The following is a 20,453-nucleotide window of genomic DNA, read 5'->3' as shown; positions in this document are numbered from 1 at the left end:
TTTCCATTTGTTGTGATTTATTCAGGGCTTTACCCTCTGTGTCTGGCAGGTTGTAAAACTCATCAGTACTGTGTCCACCAGGAGTAAATGATTTCTGCCAATTTGGCAATACTTTAACAAGTTAAGTATCCAGGAAAACCCTTCCCCTTCAGCCTCCCAAAAAAGAGTCGCTAAGCACTAATTTGCTGTGTATAGCAAATAGTGCAAGCCTGGCTTTTGTTTCTGCCTAGCTGAGCAAATGTAACAGACCATTTGCTGCCCTGGCCTCCCTTTTCAATGTATTTGCTTATGCTGTAGTATGGCTGGTTTTCCCTGGTCGGACAAAGTGAGTTATAGAGGAAGAGCTGTAGCCAGGCCTTCTGTCTGATCCCTCTTCTTGTACCCGCAGACGTGCGCAGCTGAACACCCACCAGCCTGGGTGCAGAGGGGGTCAGCACTGGGTTCCTGGTCAGCTTCACGTGGGTTTTACCTGACCTTCTACTATAGCTCCCCCTGCTCCCACAGGCCGGTGCTGTGAGGTACCTTGCTGGCACAGAGGACCTGCTCCCTGGGCTAGAGCAGGGAAGAAGGCAAAATGAGAAGGTGGAAGGGGAGGTGCTGCTCTGGATGGCTCTGCAGCTGGCAGCCTTCAAGAAGGATGGGATTTGCAATGTGGGTTTTGCAGGCAGCAGTGACCCTCCTGCCTGCGATGGCTCCGGCAGCAGCAGAGAGAGTCAAAGCTGAGCAGCCAGCAACACGCTTGTGGGGACTGGCTTAAGGACTGGAGTGACTGGGCAGGTGGCCTCAGGCAGGTTGGAACTGTAGCTAAAGAAAGCCTGGGTGAAATGGAGCCCAAATCCCTAAGCTGAAAAGCAAGCAGGAGGTAAAAAAAGGGGAAAAGGCAGTAAAGCTGCAGACAGAAGGGAAGAGAAAACAGCACTACGAAGAAGCAGTAAGCATTGGACTGTTTGTTGTTATTCAGGACCAGGATTTCTTCTTCCCTAAAGGCATCTTGCAACAGATACCAGCAACAGACTTCCTTGTTGTGACCTTCTGACTGGTGGCTTCTAATTCCCTCTCCACAAACAGTCTGCTTGTGGCTGGGATGTAGAAAAGACAGGACCAAGGAAGGAGATTGGTGTCCCCATCAATTTGGAAACAGCTACTATTTGTTTGTAGTCTTTTCAAATAACTAAGTGCACTTACTTGTTGATGGTAACGTGGGCTGAGGACTAAAGGGGCTGCACAGTGGTTCTGAGCATCATCATCTCTGTATTTATGTTTATTTATGTTTCTGCTCTAAAAGAAATGTTTCTCAGTTATAACTTCTGTGTATCACTGGTGGAATGTTTTCTTTGCACCACGAATCCCAAATGACTGAAGGAGAAATTGACAAGTGTTTGGCTATTAAGCATAAGCCTGAAACATTCCCTTGACTTTGATGTGGTCACTCTGATGACCTGGCCTGGATGTGCAGGCTGTGCTGCAGACGCATGGTGTGGATGTGATACCTGGGAGGGAACCCAAGCCTGCCTCTGTGAGCTGCCAAGGTAATCCAGCGAAACCACTCATTCTGATCTTGGGAATTTGGATGATCCCAGAACTTGTAAAGGTTTAGCACTGCAGGGAATTGACACATCTATTAAGAAAATTAGCTTTTGATGCGAATTAAGGAACAAAAGCTGCTTGCACAACCGGGGAGCTTGGCATGCAAGGGGAAAATACCGGGGAAGGGCAGAGATGGAAAACAATGGAGTGCCTCAATGTGGCTTTCTTAGGAAGAAGTGAGGACACACAGACTTCTGGGGTCTGGTTTCATGAGTGATGCCTTGCTACTACTGAACCTTCCTTTTACACCAACTTCATGGCTGAACACTTTTCCCATTCCTGAGGTGAAACTGTGGTATTTACCTCTTGCAGAGATGATTCTGGGATAACTGCTGTCAGGCTCTGCTCCTAACCAAGTGAGTGCATCTAGTGGCATGTGGCAGGTGGATTAAAGTAACTGCAAGCACAGACTTCTGAAAGAAAATGTTAATAGCAGTTGGGTAAGTTGCTTGAAAATAGCGGATGTGCGTGACTGTTTCTGTTCCTCAGGTTCACCCCTCTGCAGAGAGCTTGGCTAAATTTGTGTGACCACGTGGTTGTAGGAGAAGCAGCCTTGCGTATTTGCTCATTAATTTCCCTGCCTCTGTGTATGCAGCTTCCAGATAATCTTTCTTTTTCCAGTAGGCTTCTGTCTGGGACAGCCTCCTGGATCCACCTTGCCCTGCCCTTTCTCTGGGATTCTTCTTTTGTTTCAGGTTGGGCAGACCCTCCCTGCCTTCCATTGCTTTCTCAGCAGACTTGGAGCTGGATATCTACCTCACCTTGGCTGATTAATCTGATATCCATTGTTTTAAATCTCTGGGGAGGTTCCATAATGACACCTTCATGGTTTCTTTTGGCTTAAACATCCTGAAGACATTTTTTTCTGGTTTCTGTTGTTTTTCCTCAGGTACTGCCCCACCTACCCTATCCTGAGGAAAGAGCACTGGGGAGCAGGACACAAGTTGTATTTTGACAGTTCCATAACAGTTCCAGAGTTGTTCTGCTCATAAAATCAGTGGGCCAGTGTTCTGAGGAAGAATTTAAAACTTTGCTCAACAGCAACATAAAAGGAAGGTGCCATCAAGAAATCTCCTGGTCATCTGAGAGCTCTTGAGCTTATGACAGACTTCAAGAGTAGTACCTATAAAAAGTGCTACATGCCACTTGGGAAAATGGCTCTGGTTATACCTTGGGGAATGCAGGCTCTGATGAGGGAATGAGTCATCTGATAGGGAAAAACACCTCTGGACTAGGCCACCCACTTCACCTGAAACCACAGTGTCTGTTTGCATTCCTTTGTAGTTCCTTATCTCAGAAGGGTGGTGCTGAGTAGTTTGGGAACCCCTGTCACTGGCATTTTAGGCTTCATTTGCATCTGGTTGAATGGAACCTGACCAAAGCCCTTTCCCTCCTTAAAATTGGCTCAGCTATTGTTCTGTTGTCTCCTCTAAAATGAAGTAGGGGCATTGTTTCATCTTTTTCCTGATTAATCATTATACAACAAGCCAGACATCTCTCCTGGTTAAGGGAAGCACAGAGGCTGAAGAGCTGGATGAGCCAGGTGATGCAGATATTCAAAAGCAAGTTGTAGTTTACACTCGTTACAAATGGCCAGTACATAAACCAGACTCCTTAAATTGTCTGGTTGAACATCTTAAATTAAAGCTCTGTGAAGCCACCCTAAATCTGCAGTTAATTTGAAATTTAATTTTGATTTGGCCAGAGGAAGGATTTGCATGCCTGTAAGCTGCAAACACTGAAAGCACTGTTGCTAGATCAGTTATTTGAATGAAAGATGCTGCCTTTCCCTCAAGTCCTGGCTCTGTTGCATGACCTCTGTTGTGACTATAATTTTGCAGCTGCTGAGCACATATCAATGCTCTTTTTTTTTATCCTGAGGCAAGCAAAATGCAAATCCAGGTCACATGGGGTGCAAAGACCAGAGAAGTAAGGCATTAATGAAAAACGTCTTGGCTGTGCTCCACTGAAGCACCCTGTTGCCCAACTGCTCCCAGTACAGAGCTGAGGTCTGGAGAGGCACAGGCTGGGAACTCCAGATTTGTGAGGCAGCTTCAGGCAGCAGAAACCATCACTTGTTGGTGCTCCCATGACAAAGAAGTTGGAGATGTAAGTGTGAGAGTATGAGGGTGTTCATGAAGCACTGGGCAGGCTGGCTGCAGTGGGAAGGGCCACGCGTTTGCTTAAGCATTGTAATCTTAAGTTAGAGATGCTTTCTCATGAGCCTGTGGCCTGTACAGAAGGAATTGTGCTGAAAGAAGTCTGTGTAATAAACTGTAATAAGTAATGGGTATGATTGTCATTTTTGTGCAAATTGGTTTTTAAAGGCTAAATACTTCAATATGACTTCATGGTGATTTGGTGCAATCCTTTGTGGAAAAGATTCCCTGTCTGAGATTCTTAATCCATCCTGCATTAACTTGTGTGACAGTGGTGTTAGACACATAAATTAGTCAATGGCCACAAATCTGCTGGTGCCACCTTCTCTCAAGCAGGCATTTGCAAACAGGAAAATGGAGTACTTTAGCAAATGCTTTATCATGTTTAAATTCGCAGCTGTGATCATCCAGACTAGTAAACAATTGAAACTTCTCAGCAGTTTGATCTCTCCCCGAGTTACTTGTTGCTTGCTAACAAATAAAACTTGATCTGGATACACAAGCCAGTTCCAAGAATTCTACTTGGCTGCAAACAAGTGCATGGCAGTGCCAACTCAACCTTTCCAGTGGAGTGATGGCAGTGACTCATGTTTCTACCTCTGCTCTTGCACTGTTTTTTTGCTTGTCCCTCCATCTGTGCACCCCCAAATGCAGCATTATCTGCTAGTGGAGAATTCCCACATGCCCACTCTTGTTGCCCTAATGGATTTAACAGGCTTGCACTGAGGAAGTGGCTCCTTGGGCTCCGTGGCCCTTGGCACAGTCCCTGCTCTCAGGTGTACCTTGCCCATCTGCTGAGGTGGCCTGACAGAGGCAGCTCTTGGGATACAGACAGTTGATACACAGCATTTGCACTTCATACCTGCCATGGATAAGGCCTAGAGCTCTCCCACCTTCAAGCAGGAAAGAGGACTCACAGTAGTAAGGAAGGAAAAAAGACAAGGATTGCTCTAAAGATGAAGAAATGGCAGGATCAGGCTCATAAAAGAAGACAAGAACAACGGCAACTTTCCAGGAATGAGCAGAAGTAAAACCCAGTATCTATAGTGCCTGAAATAGTCCAGCACCTCTTCTTGCCTACAGTCATTGAGGGTGGGGGGATTTTTCCATCTCTGTGGTGCTCTGGGCTGTTCTCCAGAACTGCTGAGTGTTTCCTGACTAGCAAGAAGGGTAATATCTTCTGGCAGGCTCAGGGAACCTGCAGGCTGGGGGAGAGCTGTGACTTCCTCCTACAAGGCCTCCCACATCACAGATCTCTTTGTGTTCTTCATGGCAGTAGATAAGTAAGAATTCCACTTCCCTGCTCCCTCCTACCATGTGGAATAAATGCTAAACTACCAAGCATGTCCTTTGGAAGCCACAGAGGTGCTGTGTTAGCTCCCTATCAGTCAGATTTGGCTACACAGTAGACTCTGTGGCTGGGAAGTTCCCAGTGGGAAGGCACAAGGCAGTACAATCTTTGGCAGCCACCTCTTCTGTGCTTTTCTCTCCCACGGTGAACTTGTACTGGCAGAAGACTTTATCTGATGCTCTCTGTGAAGGCACCCCACCATGGATTCCTCCCTGCTCTACCTTTCAACAAGTTTGGATTAGCCAATACAGAGAAGACAAAGCAGGGGTGCTGTCCCGTGTAACTAGAGATCCAAGCTCCAAGCACATGGCACAGAGTTTGTGTTGTAACCCAGTGCTTACAGAAGCTGTTAATTTTCTCCCAAGGTGTGTGCCAGCACACAGGTTGTTTTGATGCCTCCAAACCATGCTGGCAAATGCTTAAGTCAGCAAGGAACAGAGACTGCTGAGGTGGGTTGAGGGTGTATCTCCTGTTGCTACTGGATTCAGTAAGCTCTTGCATTGTATCCCAAATGGCCTTGTAGTGTGCAAAAACAATGGGAGAGCAGTAAATGTAGCTAAGCTTTGTAAGAAGCAATAATTGTTCTTTATTGTACTAAATGAGTTCTTTGATTCTTTGCCTTTTTTTTTTCCTTGTATCTTCTTTCCATGTTGTGGCACTTTTTTTCTGAATGTTTCTCTGTGTTGGTTGTTGCTAATAATTTGCTTGCCTTGGGTCTGAGATGAAATCTTGCTATTTGTTGTACATGCAGCAGTAGGACAGAAAGAGAAAGTAATTCAATGCCAAGCACTGAAGGAATACCATGGAAGCCTATAAAATAGAAGTCTGCTCAGATAAGGTGACAGTAAGTTAATGAATATCACATCAGCACTCCATCAGAAGAAGCCTACATGAAGCACATGTTGGTAAGGTCATGTAGCCCACGAACTTTCCAAAGATACCACTAATAGAAATAAATGATAGTAAGTGAAGCCCAGGCTGTGACCACCTGCTTTATGAAAAAGGCAACCAAGTAAAAATATTCAACAGGAGATAATTGCTGCAAGGAGGGTGTGTGATAAGGAACAGATAAAATCTCTAAGAGGAGCTGTGTGGGGACTACTTCCTAAAAGACCCTTCTGGGTGCTATGGGATCACTGGTGTGCACTGCCCCTTGAATAATGGGGCTGCTACATAAGCCAGCTGGAAACCAGAGTCTGGATGGGGAAGAGGCGAGCTTTGGAGCAGCTGAGTTAATTCTGGTTTGTGGGGACACAGCAGCAAGTCAGCCCATGCTGCCTTGTGCTCCTGAGGTTCCAGGAGGAGACACACGAGGCCACTGAAGCCACTTGAGGTCACTGATCCCTGTGGGGGTCACCAACTCCAAGTGAAAAGGCAGTATGTCACAGGATGCTGAAGAGGAGACCTGGGATAAAAAAAAATACCTGCTGCTTTGAGACTTGAGGCCTGGGAGCTGTAGTGGCCATAGCATAGAGATAAGCAGGCCCAACAGACAACTCTATCTGCAAATTTTGTTGCCAGCTGTTTGCCTCCTGCCTTTGGAAGTTTTTGAGATAAAACAGCACGGGGAGTAAAAGAGGACAGGGCACAGTGAAGGCCCGGGAGGGATATCTGGGTAACCAAGGTGCTGCTGCAGGAGCTGTGAAGGATCCCTGGTGCTAGAAGTCTGGGCCAAGTCTCTGTGGTCACCTCCAGCAGAGCAAGAAGGCAGGGAGAAACCAGGCCTTTTGGGAATCAGTCTCTCCAGGGGCTGAGAAAATCGGCCACCGTAGTGGGAAAGAAAGCTCTTCTCCCTCTTTTCCCTCCCTGCAGCTCTTGGAAGAGGGATGCCGAGCCGCTGCTGCTTGGACAGCCGTCACCGCTGGCTCCTGGCGCTGGCCGTGCAGGGAGAGGAGGATCCCGAAGGGCCCGGCAGCCCAGCCCGCCCCTGCCGGGGGTACCCAAGGCAGGCGCGGCCGCTCCCCGCTGCCCGCCCGCTATAAGAGCGGCGGCGGAGCGCTCCTCCTGCGCGCTGGGAACAGGTACGGCTGGGGCGGGCTGGGGGCGCGCTTCCTGTTATTACGAGTTGTTGATATTTATTATTGCTGCTCTTCTCTCCCGTGCTCGCAGGCTGGCAGGTAGGCAGCTACGCGCACACGCCTGTGTGTACATGACACGGCCGCACACACGCTGCGCCCCAGCAGCCGGGCATGCGGGGGCGGGCCCGCGGCGGGGCGGCCTTTGCCTCCCTGCGCCCGCCCGCACCCCCATTTAATTTCCCCCCTCTCTTTTATCATTCCTCCTCCTTTTTTTTTCCTCTTTTCTCCCCCGTCCCCGTTGGGTGCTCGCTCCCCGCAGGCCGCGGCGCGGCCGGTGTAACGCGGTGACGATTCCCCGCAGGCCATGGCATCTGTCAGCATCGAGTGCGTGGCCAGGGAGGGCTGCAGGATCGGCGAGTCGCCCGTGTGGGACCAGAGGGAGGGCGCGCTGCTCTTCGTGGACATCACGGGCAGGAAGGTGTGCCGCTGGAGCCCGCTCACCCGGCAAACACAGGCCATTGCCGTGGGTAAGGAGCCCTGGAAAACCCTCCCGCTGTGCGGGAGCTGCGTGCTGGAACTCGGGCTGTGTCCCGCCGCGGCTGCACGGTGCTCACATCTGGACACCCTTCCCTACTGCCTGGGTTTCCTCGGTTGCCAGCGCACTAGGAGACACTTGATACAGACCAGACCTAGTCCTGGGGACTTTCCTTATGGTTTTTTAGTACTGGGTTATGTTTGATTTATTTCCTTTCCCTGTAAGTTGTCCTCAGCTCTCTCTCTTATTTGTACTTTGTCCCAGAGGTAAAGTTCTTCTGTTGGTGTCTGTAGTAGTTCTGATGTCAATGATCAATGCTCATAACATTTTCTGTATTGAAAGATGATTTCCAATAATGCTTTAAGAAGCTGATACTTTTTTAAGGTAATATTAGCAGCTAGAGTCTCAATGGTTTGAAATTTTTTCCTAAAGGAAGAGATATGCTAACTCACATTACAAAAGGATTGCAGATTTACTGCTGGATGTGATACAGTAAATATTTGTGTTGTGAGACAGCTCCTTAAGTGGTTTCAGAACAATTTATTATTTTCTCATGTTCAACAGCACTTGGTGAAAATCAATTTTGTCTACCTATAAGCTATTCTCATTATTCACTAGAAACTGATCTGGGCTTATCTGCCTTCCAAATTACTGTAGTTGCCAATTTCAAGATGAGAGAAGGCCCAATTGTGATTTTGGAAGCGTTGCTTCCCAAACTTACTTCCTCTTAGCTTAGCTGAGGGATTGTGCTTCTCCCTGCCTTTCCCCCAGACTGATCTACTCTCAAAGGTGTAGTCTTTTACTTGTAGCTTCTCTGGAGATGTGGAAGGGACAAAAGCTGAAGTAGCTCCTGTTTTTCTTTTTTTTTTTAAATTGTTTCCTCTCTTTAGTAATGAAATAGTTATGATAAATAGCTGTGTCTTTGGGAATGTCACGCTTAAAAGAGAAAAACAACCCCTGAACAACCAAAGAATGCCATGAGATTATAGTAGCAGGCTTCCAAAGTGGAAACTAAAAGAAATTATTCACTATTAAAACTTTTAATAAGAGAATTGCAACAACCCCATGCTTAGAAACAATTTCAAATGCCCTTTATAACTTTACAGGGGGAACACCATAGCTACATGACTGGGCCTGGAGGGGAGACCTTATGGTCAGTTTTCTCTTGGGTGTAAGATGGTGCTGCAAATCAATCAATCAATTCCTGCAGATGCTGCTTCGACAGAGCCCTCTGGGGTCACAGCAGACTGAGCTGGGTGCACAGGCTGAGGCACTCCTTGTGCTGGTTTGTCCAGTGAACAGAGGGCAGCTCTGTCCTCGTGCACCCCTTTTCCCTGGGGTGATTTGTCAGGAAGGTGTGGAGCTGTTCCTGTGGCTGCAGGGGCACCTGGATGTCCAACACTTCCAGTGGACAGCTGTGTTTGGGGGCTGCTCCCCCCCCAGGGTGGGAGGAACGCCCTGGGTGCTGCCCAGGAGGAAGGACTCCACCAAGCCATGGCCCCAGGCATTTTCCTGGGAGAGCAAAAGTGGACTTGCAACCGTGTGCTCTGCCAGGAAAGCCCCTGCTGCTGATACAGGCAGAAAAACACTTTTATTAGTGTGGTTACTGGCAATCTGAAGAGCAGCAAAATTACAACGTGTGGCACGTGCCACACACGGCTGAGGGGACATTGCTGCCCTCTGTGCTGGCATGGGAAGAAGGGGTGGCACCCCAGTGTAAGTGAGCCCAGACCACCAGCAGTCTCAGCTGCTAGAGCTGAGCTTGCAGTCAGTGTTCATCTCCAGTGCTGGGGATGGGCAAATAGCATTGAGATTTCTGTCATGGTGGTACTGCTGCCAGGGCTCCAAAGGATGGGGCATCGTGAGCCATGAGCAAACAGCTGGAAAGGAGCAGTTCCTCTTGTCACCCAGTGGTGGCTGGGGGTGGTTATAAGTGTTTGTGAAAGTATTACCTAATTATAGCCCTGCAAAGCTATGAACACAAAAAATGTTTCGGTTTTAAATTAGAAAATTAGTGCTTAGTCCCATTTATAGAAAATACTATGCCAGACTTGGTTGCCCTGCCTAAAGTTATTATTCCTTAGATTGCGTCTGATTGTAGGCTTTTACAGAAATGTTGTCTTCACACTCACTGGCTTTTTTTGCTAATTCCTTTATAATAACCTGTAATTGAGGTTTTATGCATAATAGCTGGAGTGAAATCATGGAAAGTGAGTGTGAACTAGTTTTCTGTGTTGTTTTAGCTTCTTGGGAAGCTTTGCCACTCCTTGGTGTGTTTTTGGTGCTGCTGGTGGCACAGCAGAGTGTGGTATGGGGGGTGTCTCACCTGTCCCAGTGCAGAGACACTCGGCTTCCATCACTTCACGGCTCATTTACACAGGAGCTGTGCTAAATAAACACCGTTGCTCTAGAGCTCTTGTGGCAATTGATTTTTCCCTTGGAGAGAGGAGAACCCACACAGTAAGCTATTGTAAAAAGCATGTGTTCCTGTCCCCCCTTTTATACTTATTTTTTTCAATAAAGCACCTAGCACAACTAGGTGCTGGTAATGATTATAGCTCCTCGTAGCAGTGGTAATGCTCAAATTCACGTGACATAATCTGTTTTTGTGCATTTAAACACCAGTTTTGTTGGTAGAAAAGTAGGTTGATTCTCTTGGCTGTGGCTTTGCTGAGTTCAGTTGGCATGTCTAAAGTGGGCAGGAAAGAAATGTCTCTTCCTAGCACGTCTCACTTTTCAATTTCACCCCGTTTCCAGATGCTCCTGTGAGCTCCGTGGCTCTCCGGAAGTCTGAGGATTATGTCATCACCCTGGGAACCAGGTTTGCTGCTTTGAAATGGAAAGAGGAGCTGGTAACCACAATTACTCAAGTGGACAAGGATAAAGCAAACACCCGGTTCAATGATGGGAAGGTGGATCCTGCAGGGAGGTATTTTGCAGGTATGCTGCAGTCTCTTTCTTCCCACTGGTGCTTGCTGGGCTGTGCTGATAAGATGCAGCCATCAGTTGTAGATGCAGCAAGTGTTCCTTCACAGTTAAATGGTGGGGATTTTTTTTTTTTTTGTTGTCTTCAAGCAGAGCTTAAATCCATTTACAAATTTGTTTATATCACCTGGGCACTATCTAATCTGGACTATTTTGTTAAAAAGAGGCTGACTACACTGAGCCTGCCTGGTTTAAGATACTGGCCTTGCCTCCTTCCTGTCAGCTGCTTGTTTTGAAGGGTGCCAATCAAAAATACTTTTCCAGTGGGAAATGTATTATATTGTGTTGTTTGTTCTTCATGCCTCAGAATATTATTTCTAAAAACGAAGGGACTGTTCATCCTGGAGATGAGAAGGCTCAGGGGATCCCACCTGTATGTACAAGTACCTGACTGAGGAGGGAGTAAAAGAGATGGAGGCCAGGCTCTGCTCAGGGGTGGCCCATGAAAGACCAGAAGGAGTGGCCACAAACTGAAACTCAGCCAATTCTATATGAACATAAGGAAACTCTTTTAATGAGGGTGACCAGGCAGTGGAACAGGTTGTCCAGAGAGAGTATGGAGTCTTCATCCATGGAGATCTTCAGTGCCCAGCACTGGTGGGAGGAACCTGTGGTGTCTGACCCTGCTCTGAGCGGGGGGTGATCCTGGATGACGTCCAGAGGTGCCCTCCAGCTGTGATGCTGTCCTCCTGATTTTTAAAACACCATTGTGTGCTTTGCTGTGTCATTCAGTCCCAAGACCTAACTTAACCTGCATTTACCCAGCCTCTCAAGAGCCAGTCTCAGCTGCCAACTTCAGCGTGTAAGGATGAGATTTGCTTTAAAAGAGGCTTTAGTGTGAGACTCATTCTGAGGGAGGAGGTAATTTTTTTCCACTCTCTCAGCTCTACAAGGCATTAAGATTTATTGTAAGTTAAATGCTGGCCACACCTGTCTTAATATATAAGTGACTGAATAAAACATTTTGCAGGAATCACGCTGCACACCATTTCTGCCGCACAAATATTCAACAAAAGAACAAAGGCTGTGTTTTGCCACCTTCTGCTAAAAGCAAGCACTTTGGAAGTCTGCCTTTTTCTTTTGCTTTTGACTTAGTTTCTTCCTCAAATTTCAGAAGCCCCCCTTTCTACGCTGGCGGTGGGGTCACTGTCATAGTGAGAGGCTGTCCCCAAACCTGGGGAGGAGTCCATTTGCTCTGAACCTGCTTTTTCCCCTTTGGCTGTGCGCAGGTACAATGGCAGAGGAGATTCGTCCGGCCGTGCTGGAGAGACGCCAGGGCTCTCTGTACACGCTCTTCCCCGACCTCTCCGTGGTGAAGCACTTTGACCAGGTGGACATTTCCAATGGGCTGGATTGGTCTCTGGACCACAGAACCTTCTTTTACATTGACAGCTTGTCCTACTCGGTGGATGCCTTTGATTATGACCTCCAAACTGGAAAAATTGGTATGAATGGTTGTATTGTAAAACAATTGCTGGTGCCTGAAGATGGTGATGTTTGTTTCTGCTCTGTTTATTACACAGAGATGATCAGAGCTTTGGGGGATGGACAGAAGCCATATTAACCTCTGTCTGCGCCTGCGTAGGCTCCTGCCTCAAACCAGTCAGGGTCGTTTGGTAATACTATAAAGTATTTAAATTGGCACTTTGAGTAGCAATCTGTACTACTGTTACTAAACACAAGGCGTATCTGATCTTGCAGTAAAAAGGACAAAGTGTATCTCATCTGTCTCTTCCTGTGGCTGCGTTTCTTGTTACTGGCAGCACAGACAAAGTGACAGCAAGCTTGTAGTCTTGCACAAAACCTCTGCCAGCTTCTCTAGATACTTTTTCACTCTTCACCCTGTTTTGTGTTTTAAAATACAAGGAAGATTCTGCAGAAAGAGCAAGGCAACAACGGTAGCAGTAACTCAAATCTTCCTTCGTTAATTTAAAACAAAACAAAGCCTTAAGGGTTTCTACAAGCTTGGGCAAAAGAAAAATTCTGGTGACTTGGACTAGTAATTTCCTTTTGAGTACACAGGCTGCAGTATCTTGCTTTAAAAGAATCCAACCAATTTGATGTTTAGATTTAAAACTCTGAATTTAAAGTAATTTTGGATGTAGCACCTTGCCCTGATGACTCTGCTATGGCTTAGAACTGATTTTTTTTCCTAGGAAATAGGGTACTTCTCTCTCTCAGTCAGTCTTGCTCGCTCTTTCTTTGGGCAGTCTGACAATCCCCAGCAGCAAAAAGGAAACTCATTAAAAATATTGCTGCGTATGAGAAACATTGAAGTTGTCAGAGCATAAAATAAACAATGTTGGAAAGTTGGGTTTAATTTGCTTTACTAATAGTGGATAAAAGTTCAAATAGAGTTGTTTGTTTTTTGGTCAATAGTATGCCTTTGAAATTGTTGCTTTATTTCCCCCCAACTCTGTGTTTATGTAAGCTCTCAGTTTATAGATCTGAAGGTCAGTTTTGTGTTGAAACAGTGATTATTGACACGTTCCAGCAAACAGTTTGAAAAGTCTCCAGCTGGAGCAACCCATACTTGAAATAATTCAAACTGCTTTTAAGACAAGTAATTAATTTTATGAATATATCTAACATGAATTTATTCAGTTATTAATTTAGTATTGTAAGTAGGGAACACGAGTGGTGCACTAGAAATGAATGCCAGAAAGAAGGATTATACTTTCAATGGATTGAAACTGATCCACAGGCTTTCATGCTGAGGAACAACTGTCTCAGGAAACAAACAGGGCAGCAGACACAATCTATTTCTTTCATGGGAAAAAAAACTCAGGGCCTCAGCACAGCTTTTGAAAATAACAGTACAAATAACTCTGCTGGGCTGTGACTGATAAAAATTTTAACAACTGTCTCACTCGGTTCTGTGGTTTTTTAACACTGCAGGCAACCGTAGGAGTATATACAAACTGGAAAAAGAGGAGAGCATTCCTGATGGGATGTGCATTGACACAGAAGGCAAACTCTGGGTGGCTTGCTATGATGGTGGGAGAGTGATTCGCCTTGACCCCGAGACAGGTAAGTCCTTGCAAAAGATGGACTGGAATTATGTGTTAAACAAAACAAAACAAAAGAAAACAAAAAAAAAGAAATAAAAACATACAGTGAGTGTTACATTTTTTTTTCACCTCAAAGAAATGGTATATTTTCTCTTTTTAAAAAACTGTGCTTTTATTACTTTTGTTTTTTACTTTTTTCTTATAATTTCAAACAATTTTATGTCACTGCTCTCAAAAATTACCTTTGTAAATGTGTCTCCTTTTGTTCCCAGCATCTGTTGTGTTGGAGAGATAAAGTCGCTAAGGAGAACATCCTTCTGCTTGAGAATCTTTTGAGTTAGCATCCTCTTGCATCCTCCAAAATTAAGACCAGTCTTTATTTCGTTGAAAAATGGGAAAGATTACTTAAAACTATTTTTGAGTCTTATTTCTTCAGTTTAGTATGTTATTTTGGGCAGCCTGCTGGATTTTATAACAAGTCCCATGGGACAGTGATGCCAGCAACATCTTTTTTATTGTTGGAATTTACTTGCACGATCAGTTTTGCAATGAAATAATTAAAAAATGTTTAATGAATTCCACAGCATTTTATCATTCCCACAGTAATGTCTTGGGTGTGCCCATTGTCTGAGTCTGTTTTTCATTGCTGCTCTCATTTGGACTCTAGTGATGTGCCAGGGATGATTTACTCTGGGTAGAGAACACATGTAAAGCACTTAAGGGAAACTGAACCACACTGGCTGCAAGGGGCCATTGAGTGAGAATGGGAACATGATTTTGTCAGCACAAGTTTGCATCATGCAGCAGAAGAGCAGCTGCACTGGGGTGCATCTGGAGCCTAGCAGAAGGCCTGGGGTTTTTGTGGGACTGTGGATTCAGGGATGCCAGTGCCTTGTGTGCAGCAGACCCTGGCACACGTGCACCAGCCTTGCTTCTGACTCTGCTGGAAACCTCTGCCATTTTTGAGTCTTGTTTCTTCAGCTTAGTGTATTATTTTGGGCACCTTACTGGCTTTTTTTACAAGTCCCACAGGACACTGTTACTTTCCCCCTCACCTTTTATTTGTACCCATCTAAAGTCTTGCCAACCTGTAGGACTTCTCCAGTTGTGCAGAGTCTGCACCTCAGCCCTAGGAGAAGGAAGCTCCAGTTGGGAGATGCCAGCAATGCTGGGACTTGTTTCTGGACCCACATCCTCTCACTCTGGTGGGCAGAGCATTCCTTGGTGACATCACCAGCCCTCTGAATACCCTCCTGGTGTAGTAGATTCAGTAATTTTTCCTCTCTGGTTCACTGTTTCTGCCTTTTTCCCGTCTGACCTTTTATTTTCCTTCCTTTTTTCGCTTATTTTCCTTTTCCTTCTCCCTTTTGGAGGTGTTTTCATATGGGAAGGCTTGAAGGAATAGTGTCCATAAGCAGATGTGTAGGGATAGCAAAAATACTGATGGCAGAGTACATATCCCTAGTGCACTCCCAGTCTTTAGCTATGCTCACAGATGGATGAGGTACTGATGTGTGAGTCATGCATTTCTCAGTGTACTTCTCTTTCCTGAACCTGTTCTGTCTCCCCTCACCCATGTCATAGCACCTGCAGACAGCAGTGTTGTGAAGTTTCACAGGGTAGGCGCCCATGTCAAAAAGAGCCACCTTTTTTTGTGAATATCCCATGCCTACCTGCCCTCTCATGCTATCAATTTAAAGTAATATCTAAAATCTGCAATTTGTTGAATTCTGAATGAATTGTAATTATTTAGGGCGATAACCCAGTCAGGTTTGAAGAGAATTCTATGAGAGCCTCTTTTAATGCACAGTAGCCATTAAGTGTGGCTTGAATGGCTGTCAGCCAGTTGCAGATACATCCACCAATAAAGAGCTCATCTAAAGCACGTGAGGAATTTTCAGGTTTCAATGATAACAAAGCCTGGACTTTGTTTTTGGAGCAATGGGACCAGGAAACGTGTTTGTTTGGCAATCTTTCCTAAGTGAAGGTTTTGAGGTTCAGGGTGAAGCAGCTTTTCAGGTCTCGGCTTCTTTAGCAGAGGTGGCTGCTGCCTTTAGATTGAGGATGTGCTACAGGGATAGGCTGATGGCTTATCCCTGGGGTTTGCAGAGGACTCAAGGGGTGTCTAATGTACATGTTACCAAGTCTTGTCATAGCTTCTGGTCACTTAGTGACCTGCTAGTTTTATTCTTTAAATTGGAATCCTACAACCATTAAAGCTGGAAAAGGCCTCTGAGATCATGGAGTCAAACCATCAACCAGCACTGCCAAGTCCACCCCTAAACCATGTCTTTAAGTACCACATCTACACAGTTTTTAAATACTTTGAGGGATGATGATCCCACCACTTCCCTGGCCAGCCTGTTCCAATGCTTGACAATGCTTTCAGTGAAGAAATTTTTCCTAATGTCCAATCTAAACAGCAATTAAATACTTTATAGTTCTTCCTAATTATTGTTTTCAATATCATTTGACTTTTATAGTGTCAAAAAGATTTGCTATATTTGTCTCTTCTACAGAGACCAAGCACAGAGTAATACTCCAGATAGATTGTAGAGCATCCAGGTGCAGATTTTCTTGAAACTCCAGGGAGACACCTCAGAGCTTTGTAAATGCTATCTTCCAGGCTGTTATCCACTGAGAGCACTCTACAGCTGCAACCAGGTTCTATCATCTCCTTGTCTTTGGGGCTCATGCCCCTTTTCCTACAGTCCATGTTTTTTCCTTTTGAATGCCCTTCCTACTCACTTTCTCCTAGACTTGGTGTCAGTCAATTTCTAGGGTTCCCAACATCAAAGTTACTTTCCTGCTATTTCAACACATCACTAAAGTTAGTTGCAGAAATTTTGGAAAATTCTGCTGCAAGATGTCTCGACAGCCTCCTGGTTAGGGCTGGAGGCAATGTGTTCACTACCCTCATTAAGACCGTCGTTATTTGTTGGCATAATAAATAGTATTATTTATGGTAGTGCTGGTTTTTTAATGAACATTGCACATGTCCCGTGATCCCTGTTTTATGCAAGCTTGATTTGAAAGACTGTTGAAATTTCAGGAAAAGCTTCTAGGAATTAATCTTCCTTAACCGCAGGCAGTGGAGGTGTAGCAGGAGGTACGCCTGCGTAACGCTGCACGAGGTCTGCTCGCTCCAGGCTGCCTTTGTAGTTAAAAGTAGAAAAGTCAGCAGGTCTAGGGCGTGATTCATGTGACCTGTTTTGGAGAGGAATTCTATCCCATTTCCATTGACTCCATGGAGAGCTTAGATGATGAGCTCAGATACGTGTTTGTGCTGTGGATGTTAGCATTTAATTAGAGGACGAGCTGGGATTGAAGTGGGATTTGTTGGTGATACCTGAAACTGAAACTTGTCAAATGATGTATCATCAACAATAGGGTTCACAAAAGTCTGGTTTCTCCCTGTCATGGTGCTCGTCAGTCAGGATGGGACCTCCCCCAGCCCTGGTTCCCACTTTTGCAGAACACCTGGCTCCACCACAGTTATTTGTGATAATTTGTTTAAATTTGTTGTTTTAAGTCGACAAACAGGAAATGTTGTGCATGTTTTCCTCCAGGAAAAAGACTCCAGACTGTGAAACTTCCCGTAGACAAAACAACTTCCTGCTGTTTTGGAGGAAAGGATTATTCAGAAATGTTTGTGACTTCTGCCAGTGATGGGATGGATAAAGAGTGGCTTTCACGGCAACCAGAGGCTGGTGGGATTTTCAAGGTGAATGATACTAACTCCTTTCATTTCAGAAGGCTGTTGTTTCACTCCTGACTTTTTCAGGTAGCAGAACTCTAGTTGGCAGTGATGGGAAGCTGGAAAAAGGCAGTTGTTAGAACATTGGTCATATATGTTAAGTTTTTGTTTGTATTTTTTGTTCCTCTCACAGAAAGTTAAACGCATTTAGAGATTTGAAGATACTTCGGGGTTTAAACTTTGTACCAGTGCTGATAGTGCAAAATTTCTGTGCAATCATCTCTTTATACTTCTCCCTCTCCCAACACTGTTTGCATCTTCTATTTATGGAAAGGATGGGTAAATACTTACATGTCTTAATCAGTGGCAGATAAAAGCATCTGCTTTTATTTGCTTTCTAGTTAATTATCAGGAAATTATCTCTTTAAAAAATTGTTCCACTGGGATTTGTTTTAAAGTCCTGCTCTTTGTGTGTGCATGCCGAAGGTTACATAGTGAACTGTAGAGTTGAGGCTTAGCAGTATCTAAGAGAAGAGGCTTTTGGGGAATGGACTCTGGCCTGTGATTACTGAGCTTTAGAGAAAGAGCATGCATTGAAATTCCAGTCTGTGATCAGCTGATGTGTGCAAAATATAGTAGGATGTCAAGTTGGAGGACACAGCCCTTTTCTAAATTAAAGCACGTCTAGTTTTGTAGGGAAACCAAGTGTCTGATAATGGTGAATTATCACTAATTTTTTTTTTCTCTGTGTTTTAACAGATAACAGGACTGGGCGTGAAAGGAGTTCCACCGTATCCATTTGCAGGTTAAATGCACTCTTCAGAATGCATTAGAGAGGGCTGACATAGGCAAGACATGTCTGAAGGTCCTATTCTGGTGTTCAGCATCTTTTGCTTGGAAACCATAACACCATTATAATATTTCATCAGGAAAGGATGAAAAACTACTGAAATGCTTGGAATATTTGAAAACTGCTCTTTTTTCTCCCTTTAAACTTTAATATATGATGGTACTTTTTTCTGCTGTGCTAAAAAGATTCTCATCCTAATAAACTACTGTTGTAATTCTATTTTATGATTAAACAATATTTTAATATATTTTTATTGAGTAGTCTTCTGTCTCATTTGCAACTTACGCTCTATTGTTTTACTGATTAAACTAGTTGTACTATCTCTTTTACATATTTTCAAAGTGCCTCATAAAATGCCCTTTGGTGGTCCTACCACTGTTTTAACTGTAACTTTTTTTGTCCTATGATATTCCCAACAACTGAAACATTAATACTTCTCACTGGATCTGCAGCTTCTTCCTAGCAGGCCTCAGCTGTGGCTGTGCATGAATTAACTCTGGTTGGCACTTATCACCCTCTCTCCCCAGTGCCTGTTACCATGTTGCTCATTTTGTTGTATATAAACCCAAAATTTTGGAGTCAAGAACCATATCCTTTTCCATCCTTTGAAGATCTTGGCCTGTTCTGGGGGCATCCATGATGGAAGGAAAACATTAGGCATCCTTGGCTGTTTGTGCATAAAGCACAACCTGCACAAACCTCCTCCAAACCAACCTCCCCCAGAGTACAGAGAGGCAAGGCAGGCTCACGTGCCCAAAGAGCCACTGCTTTTACAAATGTGAAGGAGAGGGAAGATCTGTTGCAATTTCTTCACACCACCTGTTGTGAAGGAAAACTTACTCACTGGATTGTGTTTTTGCTTTTAACTTCAGGCCTGTATGTGCTGCAACAAGTGTGATGTTGGATTTCATACTGCAGAATTTCAACTCTCAGTAGGATTTCATACTGCAGAATTTTGCTCTTGGAATGTTACACGTTCCCACGTTAGTGCACCTCCATCTGCAGGTGGAACTGCTGTGTGTCCCCATCCTGCTGTGTGAGGGTAACCCACCAAGTGACTGCCAAAGTGAGCCTGTGGCAGTGCATTTTCTCTCCAAGAATCAGCAGATAATGGTTTGCCATTTCTGCAGGCTTGTTGCAGCTAGTTTCTGATGGATCATCTTGTGTTTGCTGTGCCCTCGAGTGTGCAGTGGGTGACTCAGCTGCCCACCAGGGCCTCGGTGCTGCTTTGATCCAAGGGTTCAAAGATTAGTTTTTTGCACATTACTGTTTCCCCTCTTAAAATCATGCAGGGATCTGTCTTGGCAGCTGGAAATGAAAAATTTAAGCAGCTCCACTGTGGTGTGGATGAGCATGAGGCAGTGAAGGAAGCTGAGTCTTGTTCTTTGGAGTGTCCACATCCTTCATTTATTTTGTGCTACAAGGCAATCTAAAGGTACAATCTAAAATCTGCTCAAGGCACAGTATTGAGAAAGCTTGGGTTGAGGGACATGGTGAGTGTGGCAAATTTAGGGCTCTCATCTCACCAAAGTCACAAACCTGGTGATACCTGCAGCTCTGGAACCACACTGTTGGGCTGCTCTGATTGATCACTAGTGGAGATCCAGAGATGCAGCAGAAAATATGTGGGCATAAACACAGATAAGCTCCCTCTGCCATTGCTGTTGAGGTTTTGTACCTGTGCTCACCTTCACATCAGCTGGCAGCAGGGTGATTGCCAGCACAATACAAAGAAAACCAAGCCAATCTTTTTTATCTTGTTGCTTCATTAGAAAAGTAAGAGCAATAGCTTGTATGGGCATGAAAAATTGGGTCGAAGATTAGTTTATCAGAATTGGCTAGGAGGCACCCATGAGACACGGGGAGGAGGACATGGCTGCTGGAGCCCCTCTCCCTCCATGCTGTGCACGGGTGGCACTGGGCAAATGTCTGAATAACACATTTCTTTGTGCTTTGCGAGTGTGAGAGCAGAGGCAGGTAAAATAAGCTGCTGCAGACATTTTACAAATGAGTGCCACCTCCCCCTTCAGTAAAAGCACCTACTCTTCTTTGCTGCGCAGGTTTTGTGGGCTTCCCATGAGCAGGAAGAGCCAACTCTGCCAGGAGAGTTGCATTTTTAATGCTGCCGAAATGCCCCGGGAGCGCGTCTCGGCGCAGCCTGCAGTGCAGAGGCTGGAGCTGCTGCCCCAGCCCCAGCCCCAAGGAGCCCAAACTGGTGCTGCCGGCGTATTTTCACTCGGGTCCCATGACAGAGTGCTGG

At 45.2% G+C, this 20,453-nt stretch overlaps 1 protein-coding gene across 2 annotated transcripts; it reads left to right on the top strand.

The window, feature by feature from the left end:
- Positions 1 to 7,005: 7,005 nt before the first annotated feature.
- LOC103812328 (regucalcin) lies at positions 7,006 to 18,440 on the top strand. Of its 2 annotated transcripts, none has more exons than XM_018908831.3 (7): positions 7,006 to 7,118; positions 7,477 to 7,642; positions 10,408 to 10,590; positions 11,865 to 12,080; positions 13,534 to 13,665; positions 17,216 to 17,370; positions 18,103 to 18,440. In XM_018908831.3, the coding sequence occupies exons 2-7, from the start codon at positions 7,480 to 7,482 to the stop codon at positions 18,151 to 18,153; spliced, it is 900 nt and encodes a 299-aa protein (XP_018764376.1). In that variant the 5' UTR covers positions 7,006 to 7,118; positions 7,477 to 7,479; the 3' UTR covers positions 18,154 to 18,440. The 2 variants fall into 2 exon arrangements, with proteins under 2 accessions (XP_018764376.1, XP_018764374.1); XM_018908829.3 differs by having other exon boundaries at positions 7,106 to 7,214.
- Positions 18,441 to 20,453: the final 2,013 nt, after the last annotated feature.

Source organism: Serinus canaria, chromosome 1, assembly GCF_022539315.1.
Source record: "Serinus canaria isolate serCan28SL12 chromosome 1, serCan2020, whole genome shotgun sequence".
In the NCBI taxonomy this organism is placed as follows: Eukaryota; Metazoa; Chordata; class Aves; order Passeriformes; family Fringillidae; genus Serinus; species Serinus canaria.
Note: the sequence above shows the minus strand (reverse complement) of the source record. Positions and strands in the feature narration are given on the sequence as shown.